This window comes from Cololabis saira, chromosome 22 (genome assembly GCF_033807715.1).
Source record: "Cololabis saira isolate AMF1-May2022 chromosome 22, fColSai1.1, whole genome shotgun sequence".
Lineage (NCBI taxonomy): Eukaryota > Metazoa > Chordata > Actinopteri > Beloniformes > Belonidae > Cololabis > Cololabis saira.
This window is the reverse complement of record NC_084608.1, coordinates 1,456,279-1,480,627: the sequence shown is the minus strand read 5'-3', so window position 1 is coordinate 1,480,627 and position 24,349 is coordinate 1,456,279. Positions and strand designations below refer to the sequence as shown.

General features: G+C 40.6%; 2 protein-coding genes across 4 annotated transcripts in view; both read right to left on the bottom strand.

The window, feature by feature from the left end:
* Positions 1-875: 875 nt before the first annotated feature.
* Positions 876-3,335, bottom strand: LOC133423240 (phospholipid phosphatase-related protein type 4-like). Its single transcript, XM_061713404.1, has one exon. The coding sequence runs from the start codon at positions 3,223-3,225 to the stop codon at positions 1,534-1,536; it is 1,692 nt and encodes a 563-aa protein (XP_061569388.1). The 5' UTR covers positions 3,226-3,335; the 3' UTR covers positions 876-1,533.
* Positions 3,336-5,394: 2,059 nt separating this feature from the next.
* Positions 5,395-24,349, bottom strand: part of LOC133423525 (phospholipid phosphatase-related protein type 4-like) — a 140,791-nt gene continuing 121,836 nt past the window's right edge. For 2 of the 3 annotated variants that reach the window (XM_061713724.1, XM_061713726.1), the window contains one exon: positions 5,396-7,704. In XM_061713724.1, the coding sequence (XP_061569708.1) occupies positions 6,025-7,704 (1,680 nt within the window). In that variant the 3' untranslated portion in view covers positions 5,396-6,024. Of the gene's footprint in view, positions 7,705-24,349 lie in introns of all 3 variants that reach the window. The other variant, XM_061713725.1, reaches the window with a different exon arrangement.

Genomic DNA, 24,349 nt, shown 5'->3' with positions numbered 1-24,349 from the left:
AAGTTATTTCTGGTTGTATTTCATTCAAATGCACATTTGTTTTAATACTCGAAAAAAAAATAGAGAGGCAGTTCTTTTGTGACAACCTGTCTCAAGAGGAGGACTGATTATTTATGTATGTGGAGAAGACTGCAGGCTCAGAGCATTTCTGTTTTGCTTTTTCACACAGACTGCCAGATTAATTTAAGACATTTTAAAATATTTTATTAAATATTTAGATGTTTCAGATTACTCTGTACAGAAATATAATGTAGAGTTAGAGGCAGCAATAAAATAAAAGTTAAAGTGAAAAAAACAACAGTTGTAATGACTTCAAAGCAACAAAGAGGAAGTGAGTATTTTGATGAAACTGATTGTCTTATAACATCCACTATGAAGAACAAAAAAAAGTGTTAAATATTCAACAGTTTTTTAAATTCACAATAAAAGCACATATATGTTACAAAACATGTAAATGGACATACTCCATAAAAACCAATGCTAATGTATCTGGGGGCTACAAAAGAATATTAGGGCCACTGAAGAAAAAAAAAAGATTCTGTAAAATGTATAAGGTTTATAATGTTTAACAATTCAATACACCTCATAGTTTAAGATGGGACTTTCAAAAGAACACCACCATTAAAGACTTTATGATGACTGAAACAAGTCAAAAATATTGATGACTGCATTTAGGATATTGTACAGGATACAAGTTTGTGTATTTTAGTGTAAGTCATTACATGGCAATGGCGCTTCTAAGCTATATATATATATGTATATATATATATATATATATATATATATATATATATATATATATATATATATATATATATATATATATATATATATATATATATATATATATATATATATATATATATATATATATATATACGTATATGTAATCTGTTGAATCGGTTTTCTGCACAGAAAAAATTCCAAATTGAACAAAAAAACATGTTAATATTACAGTTGCAAATCATTGTAAAATAATTCTTTAGGATGTTCTTTAATATGTAAATAACAAATAACATTAAATGGAGTAGCACCACTTCCAGCCATACATAGTTTTTGAAATGCAGGAAGGTAAAACGGGTTTCACAGCAATAACACAATTTTTTCCATTGTGAGCATGTGTTTAAATATAACTTTCACAATTTCTTAAAATTCTTGTTTTATTTAATCAAAAACATGACTGTCTAATAAAAGGTTATTTTCTCCATGAACTACTTACAAAGCCTAAACATTATATAGTTTTTTTAAGAGTGATCATAAAAGTACACAGTGATACAACACTTAAATGGTTGGCATCTAGTGTAAATCTACAAAAAACATGCTACATAAGAATGTTCATTTTCTTTTGCATACTTTGATGCATACTCTGAATATAGACTCTTGTCACTTATACTGGGTTATCTGCCCCACATAATTTGCTATAATTTCATAATACTTTGTATTGTAGTCCTTCAAAACAGGGGACACTGATGTTCCTTTATAGAAAATGTTTCGCCCCACATTATTTGCTATAATTTCATAATATTTGGTATTCTAGTCCTTCAAAACAGGGGAAATTGATGTTCCTTTATAGAAAATGTTTCGAGCATTATCAGGGCTGTTTACTCTTTCTGGGATCATGATGGTTTTATTGCCTTTTCTTTGCAGTGTGGACTCACGACTGGAAGCAACTGAGGGGGGTTCTGAAGCAGTCTCTCCAGCTCCACCTATTCCATTGTCCCTTCCTCCAGATCCACAACCACTACCATCTCCTGGAGTGACTCTAATGGTAGAATGACCCTGAGGGTGGAGCCTCTGCTCAGAATGGCTAGAGTCCTTGGTCTGAACAGTAACTTTGGGTGGGCTTACAACCGTAGAAGTTGGCATAACAATGTGACTGGTATGTTTCTTGTCAACTGACCCTTCATGTACTGACTCTGAGCTTCCTGAGTCTATGTTTAGATCATTATGCTCAAATGACTGCCTCAAACTGCCAAGTCCTGCAGCTGATCCACTGCTGACAACCCTAGTCCCTGTTTTTTCACAACCTCCAGTACTATGATCCAGGGACTGCCACCTCCATGATCCCCTTCCATCTATGGATGGAGCTTGGATTATTGGTCTGCTATTTTCAGGGTGAGCTTCTATTCTGATAATGGCTCCAGTGCTTCCTGAAATACTGCCTGTAATACTGACCAGTGAACTTGGCCCTGTAGTGGGTTCCTGATCATTTAGTGCTCTATAATGAACAGTACCCTCACAACTCCCATTTGTGTTACAGCCCGTGCTGCTCTCGTCTAAACTCTTGGAATGGGTTTGTAGTCGCCCCTGCTGCCTGGACATAGCAGTCATCTGCACATTTCCATTAGTCCTGCATGTTGTAGTCTTGTCCACTAACCTTTGCCAGTTAGCCTGAATTGTGCTATTTACCACCAACATTCTTTCACTTCCTTCTCCTCCTATAACTTTCTGGCAGGTGTTGTTGTAATTTTCATGAATTTCCTCTGGTATGTGGACTAGTTGTGAAGACCCTGGTCTAGATTGTATGGATATCCTGGACCCTCCTGTAATGCCGCTGCAGTTATTGGACAGGGTGGTACTAGCACTTGCAGGCAGCTTAGATATGTTTGCAAAGCTGTCAAGGCCTCCATTCAGTCCCAAAGCTGATGGTTCAGAGCTGGATTGGAGTTCCATGCTACCATGATGGCATGAATGCTGGGAAGACTGGCCAGATGCTGAGTCTGCAGAGGAGAAGGACTCTGGAACTACCACAGATGACTTATGGTTGCTGTTCTTACTTTTCCATTGAGACAGAAGTTGCTTTGAGCGGCTGGAATCCATGGACGCATGGTGGAGAATGGCAGCATGATGTCTGGCAGCTTCCTCATATGCTGCTATTGCCTGAGGGGTGTGAACTCGAGGGAGAGTGTGGCTAAAAGTCATCATGGTATCTTTGATCTGAGGGCTGTACGGAGAGATCACTTGTGATTGCTTTAGACTAGATTGCTTTAGGCTGACATTAGGCTTCTGTTGCAGAAGACCCCGGTGCAGTAGGCCTTCAGAATTGGAGGTAGGTATACCATGCTCACTGGTCATGCCAGCTTTTATTTGCAGCTGCTGGAGAACTACATCTTGGGTTACATGAGGCAAGGAGCAAGGGGCGTAATGTACAACTGGAAGTGGACTGCTGCTGTCTTCCTCACTTGCCTGAAAATTTCCGACAGCATACAAACCCTGACAAAACATGAAAAAAAATTAAATAATTTCTTATTAAGATGAGATTGAATTATCTATTGAACAATTGTAATTACAATTACAGAAAGCCTTCATATACAGACATTGACATTGACTGATGTGAAATGCAACATATTTTTCACTTGACTGGATTGCATTTATCAGTGCTGATCCAGCTACGACCCTAACAGGGAGCTCCTCTGACTTATGTGGGCCTTATTTGGTTAACCGGAGCACCAAAGGTATAATGCTCCTTTTGGGCATACAGCATCTATGTACCTGAGCCTTATACAAGGAGTCCAACAGGTAGGTTGATATTTTTGGTTGTTGAGACAAATCCCATAAGATATGCTTGTAGTTCACTTGTGCCAATCAAGGTGTTGCTCAAATTGGCATTCTATGTTGTTGTTGATAAAGTGATAGTTATGGCTTTGAAGTTTTGGCTTTGCGTATTTAGAGTTATCTTGGGCCAAGTGCACTCTTACTATGTTAGATGTGGTTTTAAATCCTTGTAAGCATGTTTCTATACATGGGAGTTCCAGGTATGTTAGATGTGGTTTTAAATCCTTGTAAGCATGTTTCTATACATGGGAGTTCCAGGTAGATTTTTGGGGGCATGATCGTTGAGGCATGTCTCCATTACCAGGAACAGCCCTGCTAAAGTGGCCTTCGGGAACCTTCACCAAGTGGAAAAACGTTCCTGTAGTAGGAAAGGTATTCATGTTGGCACACAGGACGTATTAGGCAGGGTGTCTCTGTTGACCAGGATTTGTAAATTATGTTAAGCCCACTCACTTGAACATACATTACACAACTAATTTGAACCTTCTGGACCAAAAACATTTTTTTGCTGGAAATTACAAGAAAAAATGATAGCTGGACCGACGAGTCAGTTTGTGCCTTGTATGCCTATTACACCAATGTAGAGGTCTGGTGGGGGATTTTCTAATTGCTAACAATGATGTATTTTAAAAAAGCAAACACAAATGTAAATAGCAACCATTGTGCATTGTGTCTTCTTTAGCTACCTTAGCTACTTTAGTCTTACCCATCCAGCTGTTCACCCAGGAACGCTGGTCTGCTTTCCAAATCTCTCTCACTCCGAACTTTTTCATCGCAAGGGAAACATCTACTGTCCTTACGTTTTGTAAGGACTACACCTCATTTCTGATCAGCGTGACCAGCATCAGCCAAGGAGCATCCCGCCAGCTGGGCTTGTGAAAGCCGACTTGCCCACCTGCGTTACAACGGAGTTTGCGTCATTATATCATTATGTTGGTGTATTATATTGTTATTACTGTTCAGTTATTTCCTGAGTCAGGTGGTGCCCCGTTTTGACTGATTGATTCTGATAATTCATTTTGATAAGCAATCTTCTTTATTAGGGCCCGAGCACCTTCAGTGCGAAGGCCCTATTGTATCTGTAGGAATTTTTTTTCTTTTTCTTTTTCTTTTTCTTCTGACGAAAGGATGGCCTTTTTTTTCACACAGACTGCCAGATTAATTTAAGACATTTTAAAATATTTTATTAAATATTTAGATGTTTCAGATTACTCTGTACAGAAATACAATGTAGAGTTAGAGGCAGCAATAAAATAAAAGTTAAAGTGAAAAAAACAACAGTTGTAATGACTTCAAAGCAACAAAGAGGAAGTGAGTATTTTGATGAAACTGATTGTCTTATAACATCCACTATGAAGAACAAAAAAAAGTGTTAAATATTCAACAGTTTTTTAAATTCACAATAAAAGCACATATATGTTACAAAACATGTAAATGGACATACTCCATAAAAACCAATGCTAATGTATCTGGGGGCTACGAAAGAATATTAGGGCCACTGAAGAAAAAAAAAAGATTCTGTAAAATGTATAAGGTTTATAACGTTTAACAATTCAATACACCTCATAGTTTAAGATGGGACTTTCAAAAGAACACCACCATTAAAGACTTTATGATGACTGAAACAAGTCAAAAATATTGATGACCGCGTTTAGGATATTGTACAGGATACAAGTTTGTGTATTTTAGTGTAAGTCATTACATGGCAATGGCGCTTCTAAGCTATATATATATATATATATATATATATATATATATATATATATATATATATATATATATATATATATATATATATATATATATATATATATACGTATATGTAATCTGTTGAATCGGTTTTCTGCACAGAAAAAAATCCAAATTGAACAAAAAAACATGTTAATATTACAGTTGCAAATCATTGTAAAATAATTCTTTAGGATGTTCTTTAATATGTAAATAACAAATAACATTAAATGGAGTAGCACCACTTCCAGCCATACATAGTTTTTGAAATGCAGGAAGGTAAAACGGGTTTCACAGCAATAACACAATTTTTTCCATTGTGAGCATGTGTTTAAATATAACTTTCACAATTTCTTAAAATTCTTGTTTTATTTAATCAAAAACATGACTGTCTAATAAAAGGTTATTTTCTCCATGAACTACTTACAAAGCCTAAACATTATATAGTTTTTTTAAGAGTGATCATAAAAGTACACAGTGATACAACACTTAAATGGTTGGCATCTAGTGTAAATCTACAAAAAACATGCTACATAAGAATGTTCATTTTCTTTTGCATACTTTGATGCATACTCTGAATATAGACTCTTGTCACTTATACTGGGTTATCTGCCCCACATAATTTGCTATAATTTCATAATACTTTGTATTGTAGTCCTTCAAAACAGGGGACACTGATGTTCCTTTATAGAAAATGTTTCGCCCCACATTATTTGCTATAATTTCATAATATTTGGTATTCTAGTCCTTCAAAACAGGGGAAATTGATGTTCCTTTATAGAAAATGTTTCGAGCATTATCAGGGCTGTTTACTCTTTCTGGGATCATGATGGTTTTATTGCCTTTTCTTTGCAGTGTGGACTCACGACTGGAAGCAACTGAGGGGGGTTCTGAAGCAGTCTCTCCAGCTCCACCTATTCCATTGTCCCTTCCTCCAGATCCACAACCACTACCATCTCCTGGAGTGACTCTAATGGTAGAATGACCCTGAGGGTGGAGCCTCTGCTCAGAATGGCTAGAGTCCTTGGTCTGAACAGTAACTTTGGGTGGGCTTACAACCGTAGAAGTTGGCATAACAATGTGACTGGTATGTTTCTTGTCAACTGACCCTTCATGTACTGACTCTGAGCTTCCTGAGTCTATGTTTAGATCATTATGCTCAAATGACTGCCTCAAACTGCCAAGTCCTGCAGCTGATCCACTGCTGACAACCCTAGTCCCTGTTTTTTCACAACCTCCAGTACTATGATCCAGGGACTGCCACCTCCATGATCCCCTTCCATCTATGGATGGAGCTTGGATTATTGGTCTGCTATTTTCAGGGTGAGCCTCTATTCTGATAATGGCTCCAGTGCTTCCTGAAATACTGCCTGTAATACTGACCAGTGAACTTGGCCCTGTAGTGGGTTCCTGATCATTTAGTGCTCTATAATGAACAGTACCCTCACAACTCCCATTTGTGTTACAGCCCGTGCTGCTCTCGTCTAAACTCTTGGAATGGGTTTGTAGTCGCCCCTGCTGCCTGGACATAGCAGTCATCTGCACATTTCCATTAGTCCTGCATGTTGTAGTCTTGTCCACTAACCTTTGCCAGTTAGCCTGAATTGTGCTATTTACCACCAACATTCTTTCACTTCCTTCTCCTCCTATAACTTTCTGGCAGGTGTTGTTGTAATTTTCATGAATTTCCTCTGGTATGTGGACTAGTTGTGAAGACCCTGGTCTAGATTGTATGGATATCCTGGACCCTCCTGTAATGCCGCTGCAGTTATTGGACAGGGTGGTACTAGCACTTGCAGGCAGCTTAGATATGTTTGCAAAGCTGTCAAGGCCTCCATTCAGTCCCAAAGCTGATGGTTCAGAGCTGGATTGGAGTTCCATGCTACCATGATGGCATGAATGCTGGGAAGACTGGCCAGATGCTGAGTCTGCAGAGGAGAAGGACTCTGGAACTACCACAGATGACTTATGGTTGCTGTTCTTACTTTTCCATTGAGACAGAAGTTGCTTTGAGCGGCTGGAATCCATGGACGCATGGTGGAGAATGGCAGCATGATGTCTGGCAGCTTCCTCATATGCTGCTATTGCCTGAGGGGTGTGAACTCGAGGGAGAGTGTGGCTAAAAGTCATCATGGTATCTTTGATCTGAGGGCTGTACGGAGAGATCACTTGTGATTGCTTTAGACTAGATTGCTTTAGGCTGACATTAGGCTTCTGTTGCAGAAGACCCCGGTGCAGTAGGCCTTCAGAATTGGAGGTAGGTATACCATGCTCACTGGTCATGCCAGCTTTTATTTGCAGCTGCTGGAGAACTACATCTTGGGTTACATGAGGCAAGGAGCAAGGGGCGTAATGTACAACTGGAAGTGGACTGCTGCTGTCTTCCTCACTTGCCTGAAAATTTCCGACAGCATACAAACCCTGACAAAACATGAAAAAAAATTAAATAATTTCTTATTAAGATGAGATTGAATTATCTATTGAACAATTGTAATTACAATTACAGAAAGCCTTCATATACAGACATTGACATTGACTGATGTGAAATGCAACATATTTTTCACTTGACTGGATTGCATTTATCAGTGCTGATCCAGCTACGACCCTAACAGGGAGCTCCTCTGACTTATGTGGGCCTTATTTGGTTAACCGGAGCACCAAAGGTATAATGCTCCTTTTGGGCATACAGCATCTATGTACCTGAGCCTTATACAAGGAGTCCAACAGGTAGGTTGATATTTTTGGTTGTTGAGACAAATCCCATAAGATATGCTTGTAGTTCACTTGTGCCAATCAAGGTGTTGCTCAAATTGGCATTCTATGTTGTTGTTGATAAAGTGATAGTTATGGCTTTGAAGTTTTGGCTTTGCGTATTTAGAGTTATCTTGGGCCAAGTGCACTCTTACTATGTTAGATGTGGTTTTAAATCCTTGTAAGCATGTTTCTATACATGGGAGTTCCAGGTATGTTAGATGTGGTTTTAAATCCTTGTAAGCATGTTTCTATACATGGGAGTTCCAGGTAGATTTTTGGGGGCAAGATCGTTGAGGCATGTCTCCATTACCAGGAACAGCCCTGCTAAAGTGGCCTTCGGGAACCTTCACCAAGTGGAAAAACGTTCCTGTAGTAGGAAAGGTATTCATGTTGGCACACAGGACGTATTAGGCAGGGTGTCTCTGTTGACCAGGATTTGTAAATTATGTTAAGCCCACTCACTTGAACATACATTACACAACTAATTTGAACCTTCTGGACCAAAAACATTTTTTTGCTGGAAATTACAAGAAAAAATGATAGCTGGACCGACGAGTCAGTTTGTGCCTTGTATGCCTATTACACCAATGTAGAGGTCTGGTGGGGGATTTTCTAATTGCTAACAATGATGTATTTTAAAAAAGCAAACACAAATGTAAATAGCAACCATTGTGCATTGTGTCTTCTTTAGCTACATTCTTCTCTTTTGTGTCCTTTTATACTGCTGGCTGGTTGGGAACAGCAAAAAATGTGGTCAGCTGTGTTATTTGTTCAGTGTGGTTCTTGTGTGGCACTACAGTGTAATGGAGATACTGTATGTCGGCTGAAGGTCCTAAGGAGGGGTTTGGCCCTGTTAAAGGTTCTTTTCTGTTGGGATTACCCTGAATCCCAGCTAATGAAAGCACACCTTCTGTGAACCCTCAGAAGACTCCATAACGACAACTAGTTTTTTTGCATTTCCTGCAAGTTTGCTTAAAACAGCAGTTGGGAACTTCCCAAAATCCAGTAACTGGCTATAAAATATTAAGGCATACAATATTCACCCCATGCTTTGCCATGCAAGCATCTGAGCTGTAGTGTGTAAGCATGCGTAAGACACGTTTTACAGAAAGCCAAGGTGTTAGAATACAGATACCTGAGAATAATTCAATATTGTAACAAATCGAAGTAATTAAGGTTTTTTTTTTAATAATAACCCTTTTATAACCGTTTCATATGCAGTATTCCTCAAGCAGTGGCGTGTTAATGTTTACCTGAAGCTGGAGGGGAGGCTGTGTGTGTGTGTGTGTGGGGGTTATCAGTTCAGCCTTCAACCTATTGTGATCCTTTTTCTTCATTTTTTGATTGCTAAAAACTTCCACATACTTTCAGCTATCAACATTTTTTTACATGACTTTTAGTTCAGCAAAGCTCCATCGTAACCACACTCCTGCAAATAAGTAGATTGAGCTTACTAAGACTGACCACCAGGTGGAGTTAATTGCACAGTCAGCATCATTTTGCGTTGTTCCCTAATGGCAATATTGCCCTACAGGTCATGTACAAGTCATATAACTCCATAAGTTAAGAGGGGTACAATGTACTGTATGTGTTCATGGTACATGTGATCAATGATTCAAATCGCGATGACAGAGCAGGAGTGCTTCGTACTTCATTCTCTGTCATGACTTGAGTATGTAGGACCCAGATGCCAGAGACCACGGTGGCAAGAGTTACAAAACACATGATTTATTTAAACAAAAAACACTGCTTTGCAGGATCCAAAACAAAACAAGAGCCCAAACTTGAAAAAAAAAACAAAAAAAAAAACAGAACTTACCATGACTTGAAACAGGATGGGGACAAAAGTCAGGTAACAACAGTATGAACCAGCAGGAGTAAGGGAAAGACAAGTGTTGGTTCACAGTCCTATGTGAACATGGGAAGCCTTAATTTCAACTTTAAGGCCCAGCTCCGAGGCCTCACTCTGAGACCAGCCTTGATTTCTTCTGCATGGCCTTAAAACAAAGGAAATTATGGAATAGCTCCAAAGCCCAGCAGGGTTTGCAGTTTATTGCCCTTACAGGTGTTAAAAGGGGGCAGGATGGATGTCACGCATGGACAGAAAGGACAGTGAATTGGTCCGCAGGCGCTGCTGATGCGAAGCGCGTCCTCACTAGTTAAATAACAGCTGCTTTCCGAAACTCGTTCTCTTTTCTTCCATGCTTCCAAGCTCTTCCACGGAGCTCTCCGTGAGCTACAAATGCTACATGCTCGTCAACACGGAGATGAGGAGAGCGAGGAAAAGAGCTGCTATTTACCAGGACCCCCTGCAGAGTGTACCCATCCAGCTGTTCACCCAGGAACGCTGGTCTGCTTTCCAAATCTCTCTCACTCCGAACTTTTTCATCGCAAGGGAAACGTCTACTGTCCTTACGTTTTGTAAGGACTACACCTCATTTCTGATCAGCGTGACCAGCATCAGCCAAGGAGCATCCCGCCAGCTGGGCTTGTGAAAGCCGACTTGCCCACCTGCGTTACAACGGAGTTTGCGTCATTATATCATTATGTTGGTGTATTATATTGTTATTACTGTTCAGTTATTTCCTGAGTCAGGTGGTGCCCCGTTTTGACTGATTGATTCTGATAATTCATTTTGATAAGCAATCTTCTTTATTAGGGCCCGAGCACCTTCAGTGCGAAGGCCCTATTGTATCTGTAGGAATTTTTTTTCTTTTTCTTTTTCTTTTTCTTTTTCTTCTGACGAAAGGATGGCCTTTTTGCCCCCCTAAACGTGCCCAAAAAGTCACCAAATTTTGCATGCAAGCCAGGTCTGGCGAAAAATTTGATATTTAATGGTTTACATTAATGGGCGTGGCAAAATGGCTCAACAGCGCCCCCCGGAAAACTTTGTGACTCAAGCCCCACGATACGGTTTGACGTACATGCACGAAAATCGCTACACACCTGTATCAGTACACAACTTGAAGAAAAGTCTCTTGGCGACATGGCCGAAACCGAACAGGAAGTCAGCCATTTGGAATTAATCGTGTCACTTTGGCACAATTGATGCCATTCCTTCGGCAGTTAATACGGCCCGAACCGTAACGTGCCCCCAAGTGTGTTATACATCAAAATGTGCGTCTCCATCCTGCGACAACACGCATTACTTTTCTCTTTCAAAAGCGTTACCGTGGCGACGCTAGACGCCAAAAAGCGCGCCCACCCTTCATCTGGTTGGTTCAGACCGAAAAAACTTTGCGCCTCAAGCCCCAGAATACGGTGTGACGTACATGAACGAAAATCGGTACACACCTGTATCATGTCGCAACTTAAAGAAAAGTCTCTTGGCACCGTGGCCGAAACCAAACAGGAAGTCGGCCATTTTAAACATTCTGAATTAATCGCGTAATTTTGGAGCAATATGAGCCATTCCTTCGAGAATTAATACGGCCCGAACCGTAACGTGCACCCAGATGTGTTATACATCAAAATGTGCGTCTCTATCCTGCGACTACGCGCATTACTTTTCTCTTTCAAAAGTGTTAATGTGGCGACGCTAGACGGCAAAAAGCGCGCCCCCCCTTCATCTGATTGGTCCATATTTGATAGTTCCCCAAAAGTCACCAAATTTTGCATGCAAGGCAGGCCTGGCGAAAAATTTGATATTTTATGGTTTACATTAATGGGCGTGGCCTAACGGCTCAACAGCGCCCCCCAGAAAACTTTGTGCCTCAAGCCCCACAATACGGTTTGACGTATATGCACGAAAATCGGTACACACCTGTATCATGGGACAACTTAAAGAAAAGTCTCTTGGAGCCATGGCCCAAACCCAACAGGAAGTCAGCCATTTTTAATTTATTGTGTAATTTTGGCGCAATTTATGCCATTCCTTCGGCAATTAATACGGCCCGAACCGTAACGTGCACCCAGGTGTGTTATACATCAAAATGTGCGTCTCTATCCTGCGACTACGCGCATTACTTTTCTCTTTCAAAAGTGTTACCGTGGCGACGCTAGATGCCAAAAAGCGCGCGTCCCCTTCATCTGATTGGTCCATATTTGATAGTTCTCCAAAAGTCACCAAATTTTGCATGCAAGCCAGGCCTGGCGATAAATTTGATATTTTATGGTTTGCATTAATGGGCGTGGCCTAACGGCTCAACAGCGCCCCCTAGAAAACTTTTCTCTGCCATAACTTTTGAATGGTTTGACATGGAGAGTCGTGGGTTGTGTCATGGGACTTGGTATTGAGTCCTTGACCATAATTGGTGAAAATTAGCCCCGCCCCTTCTTCTGATTGGTTGTCCCTATTTCCTGCTATAACATTTAAATGTTTTGACATAGAGAGTCGTGGGTGGTGTCATGGGACTCTGTAATGAGTCCTTGACCTTCATTGGCCTGAATTAACCCCCCCCCCCCTTCTTCTGATTTGTTGTCCCTTTTTTCTGCTATATCTTTTGAATGGTTTGACATAGGAAGTCTTGGGTGGTGTCATTTCTGTTATGCTTATGGGGGCGGTGGCCGTGAGTGCGAGGGCCCGTTCATCGCTGCTTGCAGCTTTAATTATTATTATTATTATAATTTTTTAAATATTTTTATACCTGATTTTTTCCCCATTTTATCACCCAGTGCTCCTACCTAAGTGACAGTCCTGGGCATTGCCATCCTCTACCAACCAGCTGCGCCCCCCACGTAATCTTCTTTATTAATCATTAATAATTATCGTAAGACAATTATTAATGACTCTTTAATAACTGGACCAGCACCCCCTTTTTGGCACAACACAAGACACGATATACATGGAAGACTTGAAGAGACAAAGGTGCAAACAATCAGTGCAGATGGGAACAAAGGAAGTCAAGACAAAAATAAAATACAATGACACAGCCTTTCAAAACAAAACAGGATCATGAACCCCAAAACTGTGACAAAAACCGTGGCAGGCTCGTCTGCGGTTTCTGCGCCAAGAGTTTCTCCACTGTCGAAAATGGATGAGGTACCCATTTCTGTTTCAAGTAAACCAGTGTGAGAAGCCAATGCTTCTGGCGCTGAGAGTGCTCTCAAGCTGAAGGCGACTGACTGGGCGAAATTACAAGCCAATTTTCCTGACTCAGATGCTCGTTAAAATAACTTTAAAACAACAACCCTATTGGAATCAAGCTGTTTATTATTTATTATTATTATTATTATTATTATTACCCAATAAAACTGTCTTTTTTACACCCATCAGGGGTCCGTTTCACAAAGCAGGTTCAACAAACTCTGAGTCTAATCCTGAACTCTTAGTTGATTTACTCTGAGATCGGAAACTCTGAGTTTTCGGTTCCAGAACAGCGGTTTAGAGTTAATTTACTCAACTCTAAGTAGTTTCACCTGGAGTTAAGCGCGTGCGCCACAACTATAAAAAGCCAGCATTAATAGAGCCCCGATTCGACGAGTCACCATGGCAACCGGCAACAACAAAAGATCCACATACTTATTCTTTTTTTTTTAACTTTATTTAACATTTCAATTTACAAAATCCCTTTGAGGAAACATTAGTTTGCATCTGAAGATCCACATACTTCACGCCACTGGAGTTAGAAGTGTTAATACGTGCGTATGGTGAGTATGAGAGCATATTTCGCAGAGGAGAGAGAATTGGCGTGGGAGAAAGTTGCTGCAGTCAATGTGTAAGTTTGAATGCAGTATTCATTTAACATTTAAGCACACTGTCTTATAATATTACAGATGAAAACAGTGGTGGAATGGTATTGAATGAAATTGTATTGTCATTTAGATCAGGGGCAGCCGCCACACCTCGGCTTCAGGGGAAAATGTAAATGTTTTATTTTTTTAATACATTTATGGAATTACTCTGTGTCTATTTGTATTGATTTATCCTATTACTTAATACATATAAAATAACTACAAATACATATCAGAACAACATGATGGATTTCACTAGGTATTATCTTTCCCAACACTTGTACCCCCCCCCATATCTTGAAGTGGTCGGTCGCTATCAATCTCGTTTTTAGCGCGCTCTGCAGTGTTACTAACTTACAAAAATGAAGAGGAAGCAGACAACCACGCAATTTAAAAAAAAAAAAAGAAAGAAGGCAAGTTAGATATCAAATCACCCTACCCTCTTATGAATCTGTTTAAGGGAAGTATTTGACTTTTTTTTACTCCCTCCCTCTCCTTTTTAGCATTTGGACTTTAACTGTTTGAAGTTAAACTGGGATGTCCCTGTGATATTGTTGCACTGACATAGTGAATAAAATATGTTGCGTTTGTCAGATACGCTTTTTCTGTTCTCTAACTCTACCTCTCGCTGTCCGTGGTGCAGAAAACGGATGCGTATTGCGTAAAGGCCCATTGGCTGAATTGACGCCACTGTTGGTTTAAATCATATCTATCTGACATGTTCCAGTTTGTTCATGTACATGAGGTTTCTTCAGAACAGTCAAGGGTCTGTTATGGTGTTCCGCAGGGTTCAGTGCTAGGGCCAATCTTGTTCAGTTTATACATGCAGCCATTGGGAAGTATAATCCAGAATCACGGCATACACTTTCATTGTTATGCTGATGATACGCAGCTCTACTTGTCTATGAAGCCGGATGAAACAGAACCGTTAGTTAAACTTCAGGCATGTCTTAGGGACATCAAGGACTGGATGTCCAGAAATTTCTTGCTTCTAAATTCAGATAAAACAGAGGTTATCATTCTTGGTCCAGAGCATCTTAGGAAGGGATTAGATGGTGTTGCGATGGCTTCCAGTGCAACTGTGAGAAACCTTGGTGTTATTTTCAATCAGGATTTGTCGTTTAAACCATATGTCAATCAGGTTTGTAAAATAGCCTTTTTCCATCTCCGTAATATTGCAAAGATTAGGAAAATCCTCTCGCAGAGTGATGCAGAAAAACTAGTTCATGCGTTTGTATCTTCTAGACTAGATTACTGTAATGTGTTGTTAGCAGGATGTAGTAGTAATTTGCTGAATAGGCTCCAGCTGATCCAGAATGCAGCAGCACGAGTGCTGACAGGAATCAGCAGGAGAGACCACGTCTCTCCAGTGTTAGCGTCGCTCCATTGGTTACCCGTAAAATTCAGAATCCAATTTAAAATTTTATTACTTGCGTATAAAGCCCAAAACGGCTTAGCTCCGCATTATTTGCAAGACCTGATAGTGCCTTATGTTCCTGTCAGAGCTCTCCGTTCTCAGAGTGCAGGTTTACTCGTAGTTCCTAGAGTATCTAAATGTAGATTTGGAGGGCGGGCGTTCTGCTATCAGGCACCACTACTATGGAACCAACTTCCAATCTGGGTTAAGGGGGCTGACACCACCTCCACCTTTAAAACTAAACTTAAAACATTTCTGTTTAGTAAAGCCTATAGTTAGTGTTTAGTAAACCTCTAGCTGGTGTTGGTAAATCTCTAGGTAGTGTAAACTTTAGTGTGTCAGAGTCGCTCCTGTAGTTTCTTGTGCTGCCCCCCCCTTCTCCTCCCTTTTCTCTCTTTTGTCCATGTTGCAGCATCCTTTGCCGGACACCGGAACCTGCAGGTGGTCGTGGGTGGCTTGTAGCTTGCATTACGGAGCACAAGTCTTTCCCCGACCCTGCACCCCAACCTGGGACTTGCTGATTGGGCCGGAGCTTCGGGAGCTGCGTGCTGGCCTGCGGTCCCCACCCCTGGTCATCCCGTTGCTGGCCCCCCCTTCTCCTCCCTTTTCTCTCTTTTGTCCTGCAGGTGGTCGTGGGTGGCTGTAGCTTGCATTACGGAGCACAAGTCTTTTCCTGACCCTGCACCCCAACCTGGGACTTGCTGATTGGGCCGGAGCTTCGGGAGCTGCGTGCTGGCCTGCGGCCCCCACCCCCGGTCATCCCGTTGCTGCTTCCACCTGCCTGCTGTGCTGTTGCCGTCCCTGACCCACCAGTCTGGCCCTCGGCAGGAGGGTCCCCCCTGATGAGCCTGGTCCTGCTCAAGGTTTCTTCCCTCCTAAAGGGGAGTTTTTCCTTGCCACTGTTTGGCTTAAGGTTTTTCTCCCACCAGGGGAGTTTTTACCTGCCATTGTTTATGTAATAACTGCTCGGGGGTCATGTTCTGGGTATGGGTCTCTGTAAAGCGTCTAGAGACAACTCTGTTGTATTAGACGCTATATAAATAAAATTGAATTGAATTGAATTGAATTGAGGGAGGAGACAGAGAGAAACTCAGGGTTTATTGAAGTAAACCTGGTCCCGACCAGGTTAGGTTCAGAGACTCTGTTACTACGGTCCCGACCAGGTTAGGTTCAGAGACTCTGTTACTACGGTAACTGACCGAGAGCTTAAGTTACCTCTCTTTGTGAAACAGGCTAGAGTTACCCCTCTCTCTCTGGTTTGAGTTACCTCCCTTTGTGAAACGGAAAACTCAGAGTTTCCCTCATTTCAGGGTTAACAGACTCAGAGTTTTCACTAAACCTGCTTTGTGAAACGGACCCCAGGTCAGCTGAAAAATGTTATTACTTTAAGGGTGCCTCAAATGGGTGAGTTTTTTTTCACCATTTCATGGCGCTATGAGTATGAGCAATTATGAGCATATAGATCTCTGTTTGGGGAATGGGGGACTCTGATGACTTAAATAGAAAATCCGAGGTCTCTAGGCCAATGAAAAACGTAATACAAAGCATTTTTCCTGTTGCCAACAGAATAGTGTAAGAGGGTCAATATCATTAAAGTGCCATTGAGAGTTTCTGATTTTGAAAACAAAAAAAAGATTTTCCATCTAACTTTATCCTCAATCTAGTTATTTAAGCAACGGTTGTTAGAAACAGATGTTTATCAAGCTCCAGCCTTTTTAAAATATAGGGCCTGATTTACTAAAGGTTTGCGTGCGTAAAAACGTGTGCAAACTTGACATCACCCGCAAACCAATGTGCAAGCTGATCTACTAACAGCGTGTAAAGAGGACTGCGCCTCTCAAATGAGCAAAATAGCACACACTGTTCATTTAGTACTTTTGCCCTGATGAATAATCAATATGGGGCGTACCCGCCAGAAAGTGCTAAATACTGGGAGGGGAAAATGCAAATAGGTTCATTTACCACATGCAATGAGATTTACCAAGCCTAAAAGTAATTGCGGGGATTGTGATTGTGTCTGTATTTAATACGTTTGAAAGGAAGGTGCTAATCTGCCCAGCATTACGCACCGATGGCTGCTGTTATTGTGGCAAGGAGGCGACATCGCCAAAATCAAAGAATACGCACTCTTTCGCACTTGTGTAAATTTGTCTGGAATGAATGAAAACCAGATAGTTGAAACATATCGACTATCTAGCGATTCCATCTTGGAGCTGTTGAATGAGTTAAGGGCTGATTTGAGGACTGGGGTGGGGATGGCTCAACTTGTGGTGAGGATTCTCCACATGCAAAAGGAGAAATATTTTATTTGAATGTTAAATCGAGTATTCAGCAAAAGGTTGCCACAGGAGGCACATTCATTTTTTTATTTGTGATAATAAATAAAACACGTGCCACAATGCTGCCACAATAACAGCATTTCATGACATTCAATAGAGACATTCAATGGCGGACGTCACAGCAGCATGCTCCTCAGGTGCTCCAGTGTTTGCCAGAGCTCGATTAAAACCAGAAATATACAAGACTGTTGATGGCAAAGTCATAGTGGAAGATGAACTTTTACACTTCCTTACTATGAAAATAAGAACATTAAGTCAGGATGAGATTATCCTGTTAGCTGCCAACAGCTTCGGCTCAGATTGGATAGAGGCTTCAAAGAAAATGCTGTTTGAACTCTGTCCTACCACGCAACGGAACATATCACACAAAGGAACACAAAAAGACGCCAATAACATCAAGAGCTGTCTCAAAGTGTTAAATGAGTGCGGAGATAATGTTCCGAGATTTGTATCTCACTATTTGGATGAGCTGCCACCTGTGACTTTTACTAACATGGACGTCTGCGGCTTGCTCCGAAAAGTAGAGCAGCTACACACTGAGGTATCTGCCATGAAACATGCGTTACACCTGCAGACTGAAACGAGCGAAGGTTTGCGTGCAGTCACGGCGGACGTGAACCGTCGGGTTTGTGCCCTGGAGCAGCACGCTGACCACGGCCGTGCTGGCTTCGTTGCGCCGGTAAGGCGGCTGGACGCAGAGAATGCTAGTGCCGCGCATGCTACCAACTCAGCGGCTGTTGGAAGCGCTGACGGCTCAACGGAGGTGACTGAAACTTCAGATGACAGACGCCGAGGAGAGGCACAGGGGCCGCTGCTTCTAACAGTGGAGAGTGCCACACCAGCAGTTAGCTCTGGATTAACGACGCACTCGCCTGGGTCTCCAAAGTGGAGCCAAGTTGTGAAAAAGGGGCAACGGAAGCGCACAGAGGATGCCCAACAGGGATTACGCACCGGCAAATCTGTGTTGGGACAGAAGAAAGCTGGCAAAACTATTGTGGGCACTGGAGCTGCAGGAAACATCAAGATGATAACAACTAAACGGGTGAGTGTCTTTGCAACTAGGTTTTCACCCGACATAGACGCTGAAATACTGCGCGCTCAACTTGAGAATAAACTTGGACGTGATGTGTCATGTGAAAGGATTGTTACTGTAAACACCAGATACGCATCGTTTAAAATATCTGCTGAATGCAAAGAAGTTGTTGATATGTACAACCCAGAGCTCTGGCCGGAGGGAGCGTATGTGCGGCGTTTTTATGAACCACGTAAAGCTGGAGTCATTGGTGCTAGTGCTAATGCGGCTACTCTATTTGCTGGGGCTACGAGTGTGCTCGCTATTGGCATGAACGCCCAAGTCTGATGTTGCTATGGATATAAGCGTCCTGTCATACAACTGTCGTGGCCTGCGCTTAGGTCAAAGTGCTGAGGATAAAGCTCGCCGCATTATTGTCGATCAGTTGTTGGAGCACTGTGACATTCTGTGCCTACAGGAAACGTTCCTAGCAAAGCAGGATTTAAAGGGACTAAACTCCATCAGTGACAATTTTCATGGTGTTGGAGAGTCAACCACTGACCTCAGCCTGGGTATAAAAAGGGGCAGAATTCCAGGAGGTGTGGCAATTCTGTGGAATAAGAAACTGGACTCAGCGATAAATGTCGTTAGGCTTGGTGTGGACTGGTGTATTGCTATACATTTGACACAGCGTGATAAGGAATTTATCATTTTAAATATCTACACTCCATATGAATGCCATCATAATGAAGAAGACTATGTAAATAAACTTGCCTTTATTAGTTCCTATTTACAAAATGAGTGTTTCACAAATATTTTTATTGTTGGGGATATGAATGCAGACATTTCAGACAAGAGGTAAATTTTTGCTAATCACCTAAATCATCTCTGTAGAGATAATAATTTAATACTTTCTAGCAGAGAGTTCTTGCCAGCCGAAAGCTATACACATATAAGTGAGGCCTGGCACACCACGTCTTGGTTAGACCATTGCCTCTCTACAGCTAATGCTCACGCATCTTTGGCACACATGGAAATCTTATATGATGTATCCACTTCTGATCACATTCCTGTAAAAATGGTTATTAGATCTGAGTACATACCTGCAACTGTAAAATGTGAAAATAACTCTAATCTTGGTAACTTGGACTGGTCCTCTCTTTCATGTGAAGACATTGCTTCCTATTGTGAATATACTGATCAATTATTGAGCAATATATATCTGTCTAGAGAGGCACTCATGTGTAAAAACAGTAATTGTACAAACATCAAACATAGAACAGATATTGTCTCAGCTTTACTTGAAGCTAGTAAGCCTCACCTTAAATGTAAAAAGAGAGGAAAAGCCCGGCCTGGTTGGAATACTTATGTGGCTGAATTCTATGCTGAGGCTCGTGAGGCTACTAAATCTTGGGCAATGGCTGGTAAACCAAGACAGGGGCCCATTTTTGAATATAAGCAGAGTACAAATGCAAAATATTTAATATACGTTTCATTAGTAAAAACGAGCAATGTTTGAGGGCTGACTCTATGGCCAAGAAACTTTTAAATAATAATAAAGCTTTCTGGAAAGAGGTGAAACACATTAGTAACAGCAAACCCTCCTTACCATGTATAGTAGATGGAGTCTCTGGTGCAAATGCTATTGTTGAGTTCTGGCGACAGCATTATAGTAAATTGTTTAACTGTGTTCGGTCTAAAGGCTATCAAGTAGCTAATGTTGAAAATGTAGATTCAATCAAGTCTCATGAGGTTTCTCAAGCGATTAAAAACTTATCAGTTAATAAAACAACAGGTATGGATTCTGTCTCTGCTGAACATCTTAAATTTGCAAGTTCAAGGTTAGCTCCACTTCTTGCCCTATGCTTCACTGCCCTCATGGTCCATGGGTTTCTTCCAGACTCTATGATGACAGTGCTGCTGGTTCCTGTGGTTAAGGATAAAGCAGGAAAAGTGGGTTGCTCAGATAACTATAGACCTATCGCTCTTGCTAATATATTGTCGAAAGTTGTTGAACAAATTCTCCTGGAGAGAATTAATGAATTGATTATTTCTACAGATAATCAATTTGGTTTTAAACCGAGACACGGTACAGATATGTGTATATATGTTTTAAAGGAACTGCTGAGTAACTATAAGAGAAAAAATTCATCTGTTTTTATGTGTTTTTTAGATGCGTCTAAGGCATTTGACCGGGTGAATCATGGGAAATTATTTAAAAAATTGGGTGCAGCAGGTGTCCCTAATTACATAGTCAGAATCCTGTCCTATTGGTATGCCCAACAGACCATGCAGGTTAAATGGGACAACTGTATGTCTGCTCCTTTTCATGTCAGTAATGGAGTAAGACAGGGGAGCATCTTATCACCTATTTTATTTAATTTCTACATGAACGATCTATCAAATAAATTAAGCTTATGTAAAACTGGCTGTATGGTTGGCAGTACAGTGATGAATCATCTTATGTACGCAGATGATTGTGTGATTTTTGGCCCGAGCTCAGCTGGTCTGCAGCAGCTCCTTAATGTGTGTTCTGTGTATGGAGAACAACAGGATGTAAAATATAACGATTCAAAAAGTGTTATTATGATCTGCAGAACCGTGAAAGATAGACATATGATTTTTCCTGACTTTAAACTGTCAGGTAATGTCCTGAATATCTGTAGTGAAGTGAAATATCTTGGTCATGTGATCACAGACCAACTGACAGATGACGAGGACATATATCGTCAGTGTCGTATGTTGTATGTGAGAGCAAATGTATTGTCACGTAAATTCGGTTGTTGTACTGTTGGAGTGAAGTTGACTCTGTTCAAAATGTATTGTTCACCTTTGTACACTGCACATCTGTGGTTGACCTATAAAAAAGCCAGCCTTCAGAAACTACAAGTGGCATACAATGATGCTCTGAGGATACTGTTAAAAAGGCCCAGATGGACTAGCGCAAGTGAGATGTTTGTGAGTGCTGGAGTGAACACACTGCAATCTGTTTTGAGAAATATAATGTACAGGTTTATTTGTCGGTTAAATGATTCTGAAAATCAAATTGTTGTGGTACTGGTGAACATTATGTACAGTGCCACACGCTGCACGTCTCAGTTTTGGGAACACTGGTATAAGTGTCTCTTAAAATGAGTCATTAGACTATTTTTTTTATCTTTGTGTTTTTTAATCTTTTTTGTACTGTGTGTCTTTTGATTGTATTTTTGTATGGACCTTGAGTCTGGAATAAAGCATATCTATCTATCTATCTATCTATCTATCTATCTATCTATCTATCTATCTATCTATCTATCTATCTATCTATCTATCTATCTATCTATCTATCTATCTATCTATCTATCTATCTATCTATCTATCTATCTATCTATCATGGAGAAAAAAGTGTTTCTTATTGTGCGCCTACCTTGTTCTGCAGTTGGCTCTAGCGTGTCATACCCCGGTATCCCAGTTATCTGCTCCTCGCAGAAGGTGAGCTGCACCTGCTGCTCAATGCTGGTAGAGGCATCTCTTCCGCAGGCCCTCCACCTGTCTTGTTTGCCGAAGTTTTATTAAAGGTCACTTTTTCTTTAGTTCTTCGCCTTATATCTTGCCACCTTCTTTTAACCTCATCTGCCGTTCTTTTTGTCTTAATGCATTTATTCTATCGCAGATTTTCTCCCATATTGCGTTTCTTTTGGTAATGTTTAAATTTCTTTGCTGTAGTTCATGAATGTGTTTATTTGCCTCTTCCACTAATATCTCTAACTCCAACTCGTCAAATTTCATTTTGCGCTTCCGACTATCCTGCTTCTCCTGCTTCCATCCAGACTCTCCATGGCGCAAACCGTAAGACACGCAACACCTCATTTAAATACTGCGGTTTGCGCCTGTTATCAATTGCGCAAGCATTCTTAGTTGAATACCCGCAAAACACACAACAACAGCACGTGCAAACTTTTTCAGTGCACACGCAATTTAGTACTCTTTATTTAGGATCTTAGTAAATCAGGCCCATAGAGTGATAATAGAATAAGTACATTTTCATTGCTTTGGGGTTATAAAACACACATTTTCATGAAGATAATTTGTCCCTTTCTTAACAACCTTTGTTAGATAATGGAAGAAGTCTTTTAATTAATTACCTTTATTTGTTTCCCTTAAAAATATGTGATAGCACCTCCTTTTTGGTTTACAATTTGTCTGCAAATACATCTAGTCAAACTTTCAACCAAAACTATTTGGTCCTTATTTGTGTATAAAAGAATACAATCATATTACATTTTTCTGACTTATGACAGTAATTTGTTTATTTAATAAAACTTGAGGATTTTAAAAACATAGCTAAAAACAATATGGCACTCCAACTAAACTCCATCTTCAGTACACTACTAAAAGACATCATACCAGTTCCTTTGAAATAATAATACTCAAGCAATGGAAACATCCCGAGACAATCCATCATTTTAACTGACTAAACAGTTGAACAAAAGGAAAACAATTTCAGTTTGGGGCTGAGCTCAGTTGTCAACATCACTATAACGGCTCTTGTACATAGTTGCAAACAGACACCTCAATCTGTAGAGATGATCTGTTCAGAATTTGTTCAGAGCAAAGTATTCACATCATGGTACCAGCTGATGTCCTTCTGGGGACCTCATCAGAACAACTTAATAATGGCAATGCAGTGCATACACTTATGTTTTACACTGCCCTTCCACATCCATGATGACACCTGGGTAATCTTCATTGTTATAACTGACAATGCTGGACTGTCCAATGTGCTTTAACTCAGTGGTAACCTCTTTTTTCTCTGTCTGGATTTACATAACAATTGACATTTCCTTGCTATCTCAGTTCCACTTAGAACCATTCTAGGCCTGCCCTCTTGAAGTCGACGGCTCGATGCGTCAGTCGAGGAGCCTGGCGTCGACGTGCATTCCTTGAGTCGAGTTCATATTTTTAGGGGGGGGGGGGGGGGGGGGGTGGTGCGCAAACTGCGCATGTGCAGCATCAGCAGGAGCTACATGTGAAGTGTGTTATGCGGTGAAAGAAGGCAGCAGGTTAAAACATGGCGAAACATCTGTGTGTGAGTGGCAGCTCGTTACAGCAGCTCCTGCTCACCTTTGAGCTTTTTCTTAAATAACATCTGTAAATATCCATCTGTTTTTCTTTTTGTATACTAGTATTTTTTTTATTTATTACTATTTTTACCTTCTTCTTCTTCTTATTATTATTGTATATACTGTTTATAGTGTTTTTTATTATTATTATTATTGTGTGATATTGATGCCTCTTGTGTTTTGCACTATCCCTTTTGCTGCTGTAATCTGGAAATTTCCCCTCTGGGGGACTATTAAAGGATTTCTTATCTTATCTTTATCTTATCGTAAGAAATCAAAGTTTTGGAAACATTTCGAAGTTGTGAAGGATGACCCTAAAAAAGTACAGTGTTTGATTGTAAGCAACGACAACCATGGGAAACCATTTGGCGAGGGTAAGCAAGGAGCTGTTCATATTACTGTTGCATTCACTGTATGTTCACATGGTTTAAACAGCACTTGGGAAAAAAGCCAAATTGATACGGCGGGGGGGGGGGTTCTTAAAAAACGAGTTGCATTACACTCCTCGACTTGAGTCGACCAGCTAAATCCTGAGTGGGGGACAGCCCTAATTCATTAGAAAATATTTTCTTGCAATCAGTTGTTATAATTTAGTAGAAGTTCAAGAGTTAGTTTGTAAAACGTCAAATTATGACCATGAAAGGCCTGCTAATACCGCTAATACTAAAACTCTTTGGATTTAGGTATCAGTCAGGGTTCCCTCTGTTGTATGAGCACATCTCCCCATTGCTTGGTTCCCTTCACTGGCTTCCTGTTGAATTCCTTCAAA